Below are 13,941 nucleotides of genomic sequence, written 5' to 3' on the forward strand. Positions count from 1 at the left end.
CTGGGAGGGTCCAGAAGGAAATGGCTTTAGGCAGCAAGCTGAGGCAGTTTATTTGGCTTTCTTTCTTTCTTTCCATTATCTCAGGGCCAGTCCCATGCTGCCTGTTATCCAATGTGTAAAAACTGTTGTTTCATATAGTCTATCCAGTTTTCTAGTTATTTGAAGCAGGAGCAAAAGTCTGGTTCCTGTCACTCCATCACTGCCCAAAGCAGAACCATTTTAGGGCATCTAAAAGCCTATGTGCAGTGGTGCTCACCAAGGTTCCTTCAAATTCTGATTATCTGCAGCTGTGAAAGAGTGTTCACTGGTATTCTGTTGAGGATGTTCCTGTTTCTTCTTTAGAGTGAATCTGTAAGAACAGAAGTCTCTGAGCAATCAACTGAGAATTCCAATTCAGTCCTGGTGGACTAGTAACCACTACCTTACTTCCATTTTTTTAGAATTTCCCCTTAAAATTCCATTAAGGGCAGAGACCAGTCATGGTGGTTGCTTCTGGTCTTACTGATCTCTGGCATACTCAGAGTGAAATGTCAGGTAGTAGTCCCTGACATCTTGACAAACGAGGAGATAGGTCCCTGGTGATAACTTTAAGCAGTAATACCCTCCCACCATGCAATACCACTTTAGCTTTCCTCCTAATCACTCAGGAGGGGTCAATGAAAGGGTAGAATCATCCTCATCCAAAAATAAATCCAGCTCCCTCAAAAAGACACTGTGTTTACAGGTTTATAGAAAACCTTTATCAGGGGAGTTCAGGGGTTTTTTTGGTTTGGTTTGGTTTGGTTTGGTGTTTTTTGTTTGTTTGGTTGGTTGGTTGGTTTTTTTTGCCATGCTGCAAGGCTTGCAGGATCTTAGTTCCACAACCAGGGATTGAAATTGAACCCGTGCCCTTGGCAGTGAAAGCGTGGAGTCCTAACCACTGGAGTGCCAGGAAATTCCCAGTTTGGATGTTTTGAGCGCTACCTGCCCTGGACTCCTTACATGGTGCCCTGCAATAAATGCTGTACTTTCCTTCAGCACCAAAAAAACAAAAACAAAAACCTTATCCTCCCAGACCAAGAAACAATAGACGGAACATGTGTTCATTCCATTATAACTTAAGGCCAAGGTACCAGGTGAGTCGACAATAGAAAAAAAAAAAAAAAAACCTGTTGATGAGGTCTTTACTTAATTTAAGTATTTCTAAGTACTTTATTCACAAAGCTTGCAAATATTAAGTCTTTTAGTATTCTCCACATTTCATTAATAGAGGCCAGTTAGTACCTGGCATATTAGGGCAAAGGCTAAGCTGCTATAATAAAGAGACCCAAAAATAAAATGGCCAGCCTGGAGGGACAGCTTTGCCCCAGAAATGATTCACTGATGCAGGTACCTCCATTTTGTCCTTTACCATCCTCCTTATCTGTGTTATCAAAATTGCTACCAGTCCAAGGCAAGCAATGTCCCTTTAAAGCAGGTGAGGCAGAAGTTGGCATATCTCCATTCACGTTCCCTGGGGGTGAAACTTAGTCACAAGGCCACACCTGTAGACAAAGGAGTTCAGGAAATGTGGTCTCTAACCAAGCAGGCTGTCCCTAGCTAAAACCATGGAAAAGGGGAGAGTAGATGTGGGAGGACAGCCAGCAGTCTGACAAACCAAGCTCGTGAAGAAGTAAAGCCCTCTTCAAGATCATTTTCCCTTTTAATCTGCGTTAGCATAGATATAATTTACAATACTGACCACTTATAAAGACATTTGCATTTGACTAAAATAATTTTTGCGCTTCCTAGTTAAGTACGTTAAGACGCCACACTACTAATGCAACTGAAAACTATCATCCATTAAGTCAGCGCAAGACCTGAACTGCTAGAGTCAATATATGCTCCTGGATAAGACCGATTTTAGGATTTATATATAAACATGTTTGCTACAGTGTGTTGATAGGTAAGAATTTGGAAACATTACTAGATTACTGTGGGAATAAGTATGAGGTGATCAGGGACTAGACTAATCCCAGTGTATCAATTATAAACATTCAATACTTCAAGTACTTTCTCTCTGTGATATGTAATATAAACCTTGTGGATATCAAATCAAGTAGAAAATGCCTAATGCACTATCTCTTTGGGGACAAAATTAACTGGAAAAATCTCAGACACTACAGCTCACAAGTTTGAAGTTTTGTTTTGTTTTTTCCCTGCTTTTAGGGTGGGGTCTGGAGCTTATGAACAAGTTGTGATCAAACGCTAGAAATCAAGCTGGTGAACTGAAGCTTCCCTGGGGGTTTAAGATGTGGGCAGTTGAGCTGTCAAGGCACTTTATTCAAGCACTTACGAGAAAGTGAACCTATTAAAAAAAAAATGAAGCATGTTCATCTATCAAGAAGAAAGCCAACACTGATTTCTTCTCTGAAGGTGCGCACCACTCTCCTTTCTCACCCACCAACAGGGAACATCGGAATGGTAGTATCAGGGCAGTGTGCCACGTGTGCTTATAGGTACACAGCTTCTGTGGTCACTACACATAATAATGAAAACCCTGCTTTTTTTTTCAAAACATCCAGTGGGGAAAACAACACTATACATCTGAGTATAATCTTAGCGTTGAAGTGTAAAACCTGTGATGGAAGTGCTTGACTGATTTGGGCTCTAATTTTTTAATTTTATGTTTGAGAGACAATAAGTGAAAATAATTTAAACTATAAATTTTGCCAAGAATAGATATAATTCCTGTGAAGGAAATCTTCCATATTATACTATCACGGTATTGTACTAAGTTCATTCACTCTTTTTGATGCAATATTTGATATAAAATGTGGGTGTTCGTGATTTGGGAAAGTGTTATACTACATTTTAAACATGTAAAATGCTTAATTCTAAATGTATTAGTCATAAATTGAATAACAAATGTGAGTTATTTAAGTCTGAGATACGTGAATGGGTATAATGCTATTATTATGCAGTATGTATCATTACTTGTTAATATTAGATGAGCTACAGAACTCCCACTAGCACTATACAAGAGACCGAAGTTTAAGACTCCATATGTTAGGCTACCATAATACACCCTAATGTAAGAGGGTGTATTATTCTGTATTCTGTATTATTCTGTTAACTAACAGAATAATACCTGATGGTTTCAGGAGTCAAAATTTAGAACAACAGAAGGAAAACTGTGATATGGTCAGAAACAGAGCTGCCTTTTCTCTGTAAGTTCAGGCATACATGAAACTGAAAATTATTCCAAGGAGGTAGTGGATAAAGGACAGAGGACAGCTGCTTGACATCACTGACATGGACCCATGGTTTTCTGTTTTCTTCTTTACTGTATCAGAAATTAGTTATTTTGAGGCAAGAATAGACTATAACATACATCAAATAGAGCTTTTAAAATAAGAATATCTGATCTGGACCAGTTAAATAGCCCAGCAGATAAACCTTAAGAGTTTTTCTGGTCTTACATGACAGTGTCTGTATGGAAAGATCTTAATTTTCTTGGAATCACTCAGTCACTGAAGAAAAATGTTGATTCTGTAGAACCAGTAATTCCCAGCCCTTACTTTCAAAACCATGTCCAAGAAATGTGGTGTGTTAGAATTACTTTGGTCTAATATTTCCATGTTGGCAAAGTAAGAGGGAAAAATATATTTTTTTTAATTTATTTTTAATATCTAGATTTAGAGGTTGGAAAATTTTTGAATAGTTCTTGTTAGGTTGTATTTTTTTAATATATTTTAAGGATTGGGTATTCCAAATTAATTCAATACTACTTTTATAAATAGATTGATATTTTTTAAAGAGATTAACACCCCATTTTAGAATATCTTGAATGTTGAAAGATAGGATTTTCTGACTCATTAGTCATGCTTTCTTATTTTTTTAAGATTTGTTTTGAAGAAAAAAATTGACCTGAACATTTTAGTCTAACCAAGGAAAATATTACCTTAATGGTAAAGACTTGCCGTCTGTGAATAAACAGGTGAATTGATCCATTTGTTATATATCATGGGAAGAAAAAAACTATCAAAGAAAGTTTTTAATAGAGATGTGAAGATATTGTTTAGAGAGATATTTATTATTATGTCTTAAAAACATATTTTTCTATTTTCAAAGTATTATTTCTAGGCTATATTTTTTATTGGCACTTCTGCAGATGGTTTTTCAGTTTTGAAAGTGATAATAAAAACTAGATTGTAAGTTAGGTTCAGTGAGGACATTCTTTAGATATGTAAAAGATGCTGTGATTAGGGCACTGCCCCCATCTTACTCATCCTTGGCTGCCCTTGGCCCAATACCTTTATACAAGACTGGCTCTTGGTATTTAAGATGATATAGCATTATTTTTTAAGAACAAAATGTGGAGAGGTTTTGAAAATCGTGCCTTTATAATTTGAGCAGCCACCAGATACATCTTGCTTAAGGTACTAGTAAGTATAACATATGTTTTGATAAGTAGAAACATTAGGAAGAAAAAAGATGACAGTGTCCGCAGTGAAAGTCTGGATTTATTTTATTCTATTTTGTGTTCTGTCAGCATACTTTGCAATCAGATTTCATTACAGTCCTTGAAAATATTTGTTAAAGGACCTAAGTGTCTTACTTTCTAGTTTTTCTTAGAGTATGTACTAGTAATAGCTTAACCATATAGCTATTGAAAAAAATCTGCTTATTAAATACCAAGTCTACTTTTGGTTCCATTTTGAGTTTCAAAAATAAATCTGAAAAACTAAATCTTAATAATTTTCAACTTTTAAATATTAAATATTTTAGTTTTTTAATATTAAAGTCAAATTTTAAATCACCTAGTCCTGGAGAATTTGCAGATATATAACATTTTCTTTTTCTAATCTTACCCTAGAGAAAAAGATTCATGGTATTTTTAAAGCTAAGTATTTCTGATCAGATAATGAAGTGTCTTAAATACCTTGTTTGGGGGAAACACAGAGACCAGTCAGGAGCCCATTTCCTGTGACTTGTGCTGGTGACCAAGACTAGAGAGGATGTGAAGGGTAGCAAAGGGCAGAGAAGGCCCTGGGCCATTAGTTTACACTCTGATGGTTGACTCCCCCTTTGCGATGGTGGTGGTGAAGGTTTCTGTATACAGACAAATAATTTGGACTGGTACTTATAATCTGAGAAAGTCTTGACCAAGAATCCTAAAGTCCACCAACCCATTTCAGCAAAATACTATCAGAGTAATGATGTCCTAACTAGATTCTTCTGTATATGTGCTTTTTGGTTTTTTAAATGGAAACCATGAGCCAGAGAGGTCCACCACTTAGCCCATTTGTTGCTAGAAGGGAAAAAAAAAAAATCTCCTACTAGCCTCCAGTCACCCATACATTCAGGTATCAGTGAGTTTTAATGTATTAAAACATCCAGAAGTATTTTTAGAATTTAAGATTTCCATGCTAACTAGACTACCTTACAAGTTCAAGCTGATAGTATTATTAAATACTTCGTTGAAGTTCTCTGAAGTGTTAGTCTTCCATTATATATGATAATGCTCTAAAAGAGACTGGGCTCATATGACAGGGTTGCATTTTATTTTAACAGATCTTTAACTGGGGCAGTTCAGAAATTATGCTTGGTCAGTTTTCTTGGATGGTATGTCATGTTAATGTAACCTAGTACTATAGTTGAAATTGTGTTGTGCCGTTACCCATGTGTTGGCTTAGGTACTGTACATAGTCTTAATAGCTGAGATGTTAAGGAAGATGAAGTCTAAAAATACAAAGGATGAAACATGCCTATATTAACCTGTTTTAAGACTGCTTTAGATATAAAGGCCTTATTCCCTTATATATGTGACTTTTCAGAAGATAATATATACACAGTATATTTTAAATGGTCATGTGGGTGGTCTCTAGCTACTCTCCATATGACAAAACTGGCAAAATTTTTAATTTACGTGGACAACAAACTCCACATTTACAAATGTTTATGTTCATCTTATGCATATAACAATGAATTCTCTTGCTGATATTCACTGACCACATCCCACATACAGAATATCATTTAGGGTATATTCATATTCAGTTTGTTTTTTTGGAAATACATCTTACTTGAGGGATCACCTTCCTCTTAGACATTTATTTGGTCCTCTGGAAATTGATACAGTTGTGGGTAATCATGTAAATGTTTATGAAAAATTTTGTATTGAAGTGATTCCATTAGTAATCTCTAATACATGGAGAATGACCTTCATATTTATATATTTCTTTATTTTAACCACCCAACTATTAATCCAGGAAATGTTTTCCTTTCCTTTGCCAAAATTTTTTATTGTAAAATATTTGAGTAATGTAAAGGTGAATCTTATACATGTTCAATAAAAATCATATCTTAAACTTTAGAATGTTGTTTACACTTTAAAATTTCAGTTAAGATTCTGTCAGAAATCTGTCAGTTGCTTGTCAAGGAAAGAAAACCGAAGGGAAAAGACCAGTATGTAACTTCTCCCTGAGGGCTTCCCTTTATTTATGACCAGGTAGTATAGCCAGTTTACAGGCTTGAACGCCTCCAGTGAAAGACTTTACTCTGAGACCTGAGGTGAAAGACTTTTCTCTGAGACCTGAGGCAGCCCCTGCCATCCTGTGGGCATGGACTTTGGAGTAAGACAGACCTGAGTCTGAATTCAAACTCACCTCTGAACCTGTTTTCTAATCTAAGATGGTGATAATACCACCAACTCTTTTGGGTTGTGATGAAGAACACAAAAGCTAATGTAAGGAATATGCCATAGGCACTCAGTGTTTGATCAAGCCAAAATTTGTCTTTGTGTAGCACCTACATACATACCTTAATTCTAGTGTTAGACATATGGAAGATGGTCAATAAATGTGGCACTATTAGAGGTTAAAATCATGACTTAAATGATATTCACAGTCACCACACCCTTGTACAGACTGCTTTTCCTTTTGACTAGAATGTCCTCACAGAGAGGAAAAACAATGCCAACAAATTCTCTCTGCTGATATTCAAATTACAGCAGCAACTTCATGTTAATAAAGAACTATGGTTCAATATGAGTTTGAACCTGATCTTTCTATGTAGATTGTCATGATTTCCCTGGACAGTGCAGATTAAGAAAGGTTACATAAGTTAAGGAGAAAGTACTCCACTTGCTGGCAGAAGCAGGGTGGGGTTATGGCCACTCTAGGGGAAACCATCAAACCTCCTCCCCAGTACACAGGATTGTACGGGATCATCTGGGACAACTTTGTGCCATCACAGCAGAACCTAGCAGGAGCCTCTGATCTGTCCCCTCAGACTTTTCTTTTCAATATAGTTGATGTACAATATTATGTAAGTTACAGGTGTACAACATAGTGATTCACAGTTTTTCAAGCTTATACTCCATTTATAGATATTATAAAATATTGGCTATATTCCCTATGTTGTACAATATATCCTTGTAGTTTATTTTATACTTAATAGTTTGTACATTTTAATCCCCTACCCATCTTGCCCCTCCCCCCTTTCCTCTCCGCTCTGGTAACCACTACTCTGTTTTCTGTAAGTTTGTTTCTTTGTTATATTCACTAGTTTATTTTTTAGATTCCACATATAAGTCATATCATACAGTATTTGTCTTTCTCCGTCTGACTTACTTCTCTTAGCATGATACCCTTCAAGTCCATCCATGTTGTTGCAAATGGCAAGATTTCATTTTTTATGGCTGAGTAGTAGTCCGTGTGTGTGTGTGTGTGTGTGTGTGTGTATGTGTGTATATGTGTGTGTGTGTATATATATATATATATATATATATATATATATATATATATATATATATACCATGTCTTCTTTATCCATTCATCTGTTGATGGGCACTTGGGCTGCTTCCATATCTTGGCAACTGTAAATAATGCTGCTTTGAACATTGGGGTGCATTTATCTTTTCAAATTAGTGTTTTCATTTTTTTCATATATATACCCAAGAGTGGAATTGCTGGGGCATATGGTAGTTCTATTTTTAGTTTTTTGAGAAACTGCCATACTGTTTCCCACTGCAGCTGCACTAATTTACATTCCCACCAATAATGTACAAGGGTTCCCTTTTATACATTCTCTCCAGTATTTGTTTTTTGTGTTCTTGATGATAGCCATTCTGGTAAGTGTGAGGTGGTATCTCATTGTGGTTTTGATTTGCATTTCTCTGATGATTAGCAACATTGAGCACCTTTTCATGTGCCTCTTGGCCATCTGTGTATCTTCTTTGGAAAAACATCTATTCAGGTCTTCTGTCCACTTTTTAATCAGGTTGTTTGGGGTTTTTTTGATGTTGAGTTTTATGAGCTCTTTATATATGTTGGATATTAACCCCTTATCAGTCATATCATTTGCAACTATTTTCTCCCATTCGTAGGTTGTCTTTTCATTGATGGTTTTCTCTGCTGTGCATAAGTTTTTACATTTGATTAGGTCCCATTTGTTTATTTTTGCTTTTATTTCTATTGCCTTGGTAGACTGACCTAAGAAAACATTGCTATGATTTATGTCAGAGAATGTTTCACCTATGTTCTCTTCTAGGAGTTTTATGGCATTGTGTCTTACATTTAGATCTTTAAACAATTTTGAGTTTATCTTTGTACATGATGTGAGGGAGTGCTAATTTCATTGATTGATAGGTAAGCTGTCCAGCTTGCACACCACCACTTGTTGAAGAGACTGTATTTTCTCCATCATATATTCTTACCTCCTTTGTCATAGGTTAACTGAGCATAGGTGTGTGGGTTTCTTTCTGGGCTCTGTATTCTGTTCCCTTAATCTGTTTGTCTGTTTTCATGCCAATACCACACTATTTTGATTACTGTAGCTTTGTAGTATAGTCTGAAGCCTGCAAAGGTTATGCCTCCAGCTTTGCTCTTTTTCCTCAGGATTGTTTTGGCAATTCTGGGCCTTTTGTGTTTCCATACAAATTTTTACATTTTTGTTCTAGTTCTGTGACTAATGTCCTTGGTTGTTTGATTGGGGGGGGATTGTTTTGTTTTGTTTTGGCAGTGCCACATGGCATGCAGGATCTTAGTTCCCTGACCAGGGATCAAACCCATGCCCTCTGTAGTGGAAGCACAGAGTCTTAACCACTGGACCACAGGGAAGTGCCTGTCCTTGGTATTTTGATGGGATTGCATTGGGTCTGAAGATTGCCTTGTGTAGTATGGTAATTTTAACAATATTAATTATTCCAATCCATCTGTTTATGTCCTGTCCCCTCAGACCTTCTTGCCCACGTCTCAGGCATGGGGTTCCCAGGCCCAGCCTTCTTATGACTTACCCCATCTTTCTTCAACACCTAGTGTTTTTTCTCCCTTCCTCCCTACATCCTCTCCCTTCCTTTACCTTATTTTACCTTTTCCTTCCTGATACATAGCACATACGTGGTTGCTGCACATTTAAGGAAATGAAACCTTTCTTTCCATTTGCATGATATGAAATCTTTGATGGAGCTAATCTGTCACACATTACACAAAATGTAACACAAATTTAGGAAACATACAGAAAAGGCTTAAATTTAGACATTTCCTGAGTCAGTGATCTCAAACCTAATAAGGAAACGTCTGAGACCATCCTTATGAATTAGTTTAGACCCCATTCCTATGCAATTACAGCTCAGCTAGGTTGAGATATCTCCTTAGTCATTTATCTTAAGAGATTGACTTCACCGCTAGATCTTTAAACCATTTCAGCGGTGAGTTTCCTGAGTATGCATGGCAAAGAGCTTCAAACCTCTAAAGAAAATGGGCATAACTAGGATTTTTTTTTTGCATCTTATTTATATCAAAGCAAATGAATGCATTTAAGTGGGGAAAGTGTGCCACCTTCTGGTACTGAACTTCAATGATTCAGTTCAAATCTACCTCTCCCACATGATCCTGTGTCTGGCTCTTCTTTTGCCTATATTCTTTGGAATTAAGACCAAAGGAAAAACATATTTTATATTTTTTCAGTACTAAATTTTAAAAATTTTAAATACTTACAAAGATTTTAAAGCATTGCATACTTTGCTTAAATAAGGCAAAATTGTTTTTAGTATGGGATTAATGAAAGATGCTGTAAGTTCAGTGACACGATGATTCCTCCTAGAAAATACTGGGTGATCAGCATGATAAAGGGATTCCAGACAGAGAGGCAAGGCTGGACAAAGAGATAGCAATGGGAAAACACAGCCTATTCAATGAAAGCAAAGTATCTGAGTCAAGGATGAGGTGTGAAAGTAGGGAGCAATACAGTGTTTCCAGGTAAGAATAGAATGACCAGAGTTTTTGTTTGTTTGTTTGTTTGTTTTTTAAAACATCTTTATTGGAGTATAACTGTTTTACAATAGTGTGTTAGTTTTTCCTTTACAACAAAGTGAATCAGTTATACATATACATATGTTCCCATATCTCTTCCCTCTTGCATCACCCTCTCTCCCACCCTCCCTATCCCACCCCTCTAGGTGGTCACAAAGCACAGAGGTGATCTCCCTGTGCTATGCGGCAGCTTCCCACTAGCTATCTAATTTACATTTGATAGTGTATATATGTCCCTGCCACTCTCTCACTTCGAGAATAACCAGAGTTTTATTTGACTAGTTCCAGGTAGGGTCACAGCATACAGGATGAAATGGAGTAGGTAGCAATAACTGCAGCAATGCTGGCACAGAGTACATACAGTTTGACAGGAACTTAGAAACCAACAGATAAATGGGCATAGGCCCTTGACAGTTAACTTTCAAAAGACAGGTGTAGGGCTTCCCTGGTGGCGCAGTGGTTGAGAGTCCGCCTGCCGATGCAGGGGATGCAGGTTCGTGCCCCGGTCAGGGAAGATCCCACATGCCGCGCCTGCACGTCTGGAGCCTGTGCTCTGCAACGGGAGAGGCCACAACAGTGAGAGGCCCGCGTACCGCAAAAAAAAAAAAAAAAAAAAAAAAAACCTGTGGCCCATTCAGGTGGTTTTCAAAAAAAATGGAATAACCTGCCCCCCCAAAAGGCCATTAGTTCTTGCAAAATTGGAATTTACTTGTACTTAACTGGGAACGAGAAACCTTTAATAGCTTTCTAGGAAGTGAAATGCAAGGGCTGGGGGCAAACTGTTGAGGGAGATTTAATTTCTTCTTTACATCCTTATGAGCAGTCTGGGTTTTTAGCATAAACTTGCATTACTATTACCGTTTTATTAAAAAGGAGATGTAGGGCTGACCATAGTGGATGTTTTGAGCTGCCTCCTGTGGAAGCTTGAGCCGGCTGTGTAACTTTCTCTCTTTGTCTCATAACCGTGTCCACCAATGAGAATGCTAATTCACCAGCCACCCGCCTTAACAGATTCAAGAACAAGGGGAAAGACAGTACAGAAATGAGGCAGCGCCAAATAGAAGTTAATGTGGAGCTCAGGAAGGCTAAGAAGGATGACCAGATGCTGAAAAGGAGAAATGTCAGCTCTTTTCCAGATGATGCTGCTTCTCCACTGCAGGAAAACCACAACCACCAAGGCACTGTAAATTGCTCTGTTGATGACACTGTCAAAGGCATAAGTAGCAACAATTTGGAAAGCCAACTCCAAGCTACTCAAGCTGCTAGGAAACTGCTTTCTAGGGAAAAACAGCCCCCCACAGACAACATAATCTGGGCGGGTTTGATTCCAAAATTTGTGTCCTGCTTGGGCAGAACTGATTGTAGTCCCATTCAGTTTGAATCTGCTTGGGCCCTCACTCACATTGCTTCTGGGACATCAGAACAGACCAAGGCTGTGGTAGATGGAGGTGCTATCCCAGCATTCATTTCTCTGTTGGCATCTCCCCACGCTCACATCAGTGAACAAGCTCTATGGGCTCTAGGAAACATTGCAGGTGATGGCTTGGTTTTCCGAGACTTGGTTATCAAGTTATGGTGCAGTTGACCTGCTGTTGGCACTTCTGGAGGTTCCTGATTTGTCATCTTTAGCATGTGGTTACTTACGTAATCTCACCTGGACACTTTCAAATCTTCGTCCCAACAAGAATCCTGCACCACCCCCCTTAGACACTGTTGAGCAAGTTCTTCCTACTTTAGTTCGTCTCCTGCATCACGATGATCCAGAAGTTTTAGCTGATACCTGCTGGTCTATTTCCTACCTTACCGATGGTCCAAATGAACAGATTGAAATGGTTGTGAAAACTGGGGTTGTACCCCAACTTGTGAAGCTTTTAGGAGCTACTGAATTGCCAATCGTGACTCCCGCTCAAAGAGCCATAGGGAATATTGTCACTGGGACAGATGAACAGACTCAGGTTGTAACAGATGCAGGAGCACTTGCCATCTTTCCCAGCCTGCGAACAAACTCCAAAACAAACACTCAGAAGGAAGCTACGTGGACAATGTCAAACATCACGGCTGGCCGCCAGGACCAAATACAACAAGTTGCACTTTATGGATTAGTCCCACTCCTTGTTGGCGTTCTCTCTAAGGCAGACTTTAAGACACAAAAGGAAGCTATATGGGCTGTGACCAACTATACACGTGGCGGAACAGTTGAGCAGATCGTATACCTTGTTCATTGTGGCATAATAGAACCGTTGATGAACCTCCTAACTGCGAAAGACACCAAAATTATTCTGGCTATTCTGGATGCCATTGCAAATATCTTTCAGGCTGCTGAGAAACTAGGTGAAACTGAGAAACTTAGTATAGCAGTTGAAGAATGTGGAGGTTTGGACAAAATTGAAGCTCTACAAAACCATGAAAATGAGTCTGTGTACAAAGCTTCATTAAAATTGATTGAGACGTATTTCTCTGTGGAGGAAGAGGTAGATCAAAATTTTGTGCCAGAAACTACCTCTGAAGGGTTTACATTCCAAGTTCAGGATGGCACTGCTGGGACCTTCAACTTTTAGACTGTACACCTGAGGCATTAAGTTGTTTGTTGTGTACTATGTTTGGTAGAAGTTTGTCTTACTGTTTCTCTACTAAGAACTCTTTTTATACATGGTTTGTTACTGTAGCACTTTTTACAAAGAAACTATACTTGAACAGTTCTAAACTGTACATACTGTATGAAGCTTCTCCTCTCAATGGGTTTCTTATTTCTATGTGGAATTTCATATCTTGCAGTGCCCTGTAAATAAAGATTAAATTCCACCCTTCAAAAAAAAAAAGCAGATGTAATCATTAAAAAGGATGGAGTACAAATAGATGGAAGTGAATTTATAAAATATATTATTAACGATAAAGCTGCATCAAAATGTATAATACCATTTATGTGAAATAACTGATATCAGAATAGATATTTTATCCACTGTAATTCTATGAGGAATGGTGGACTCTCTAAGAAAAGCAGTGAATTTGAGAGGCAGGAAGTTCTCAATGGTGTTCCCAATGGCAGGCATTAAGGAAAACGTTCAAAGTCTACAACGTTTAGGGAATTCCCTGGTGGTCCCGTGGTTAGGACTCCCTGCTCTCACTGCCAAGGGCCCAGGTTCAGTCCCTGGTCAGGGAACTAAGATCCCATAAGCTGTGCGGTGCAAAGTTTGCTTTAAATTTCATCAATGAAAGGATTTTTAAATTATATAAAACATTTCTCTCAGGACTTCCCTGGTGGTGCAGTGGTTAAGAATCCGCCTGCCAATGCAGGGGACATGGGTTCGAGCCCTGGTCCGGGAAGATCCCACATGCCGCAGAGCAACAACTACTCAGTAGTTGTGCACCACAACTACTGAGCCTGCGCTCTACAGCCTGCGAGCCACAACTACTGAGCCCACGTGCCACAACTGCTGAGCCCGTGCACCAAAGCTAATGAGCCCGTGCACCTAGAGCCCGTGCTCCACAACAAGAGAAGCCACCGCAATGAGAAGCCCGTGCACCGCAATGAAGAGTAGCCCCCGCTTGCCGCAACTAGAGAAAGCCCACGCGCAGCAACGAAGACCCAATGCACCCAAAAATAAAAAACGTTTCCCCAGATACAAAGGGCCTACTAATATGCAGCCCGCCAAACTGGGAAGGGAGG

The 13,941-nt window shown here is 38.5% G+C and overlaps 1 protein-coding gene and 1 pseudogene across 2 annotated transcripts in view; both read left to right on the top strand.

Annotated features, from left to right (window-relative positions):
- EEIG2 (EEIG family member 2) overlaps window positions 1–6,326 on the top strand; it is a 101,798-nt gene extending 95,472 nt beyond the window's left edge. Inside the window, exon 11 of one of the 2 annotated variants that reach the window (XM_059078758.2) lies at window positions 2,188–6,326. In XM_059078758.2, the coding sequence (XP_058934741.1) occupies window positions 2,188–2,230 (43 nt within the window). In that variant the 3' untranslated portion in view covers window positions 2,231–6,326. The remainder of the gene's footprint in view (window positions 1–2,187) is intronic. The other variant, XM_067041101.1, reaches the window with a different exon arrangement.
- Window positions 6,327–10,182: 3,856 nt separating this feature from the next.
- On the top strand, window positions 10,183–12,921 carry LOC131762221 (importin subunit alpha-1 pseudogene; annotated as a pseudogene).
- Window positions 12,922–13,941: the final 1,020 nt, after the last annotated feature.

The sequence above is a fragment of the Kogia breviceps genome, chromosome 1 (assembly GCF_026419965.1).
Source record: "Kogia breviceps isolate mKogBre1 chromosome 1, mKogBre1 haplotype 1, whole genome shotgun sequence".
NCBI lineage: Eukaryota > Metazoa > Chordata > Mammalia > Artiodactyla > Physeteridae > Kogia > Kogia breviceps.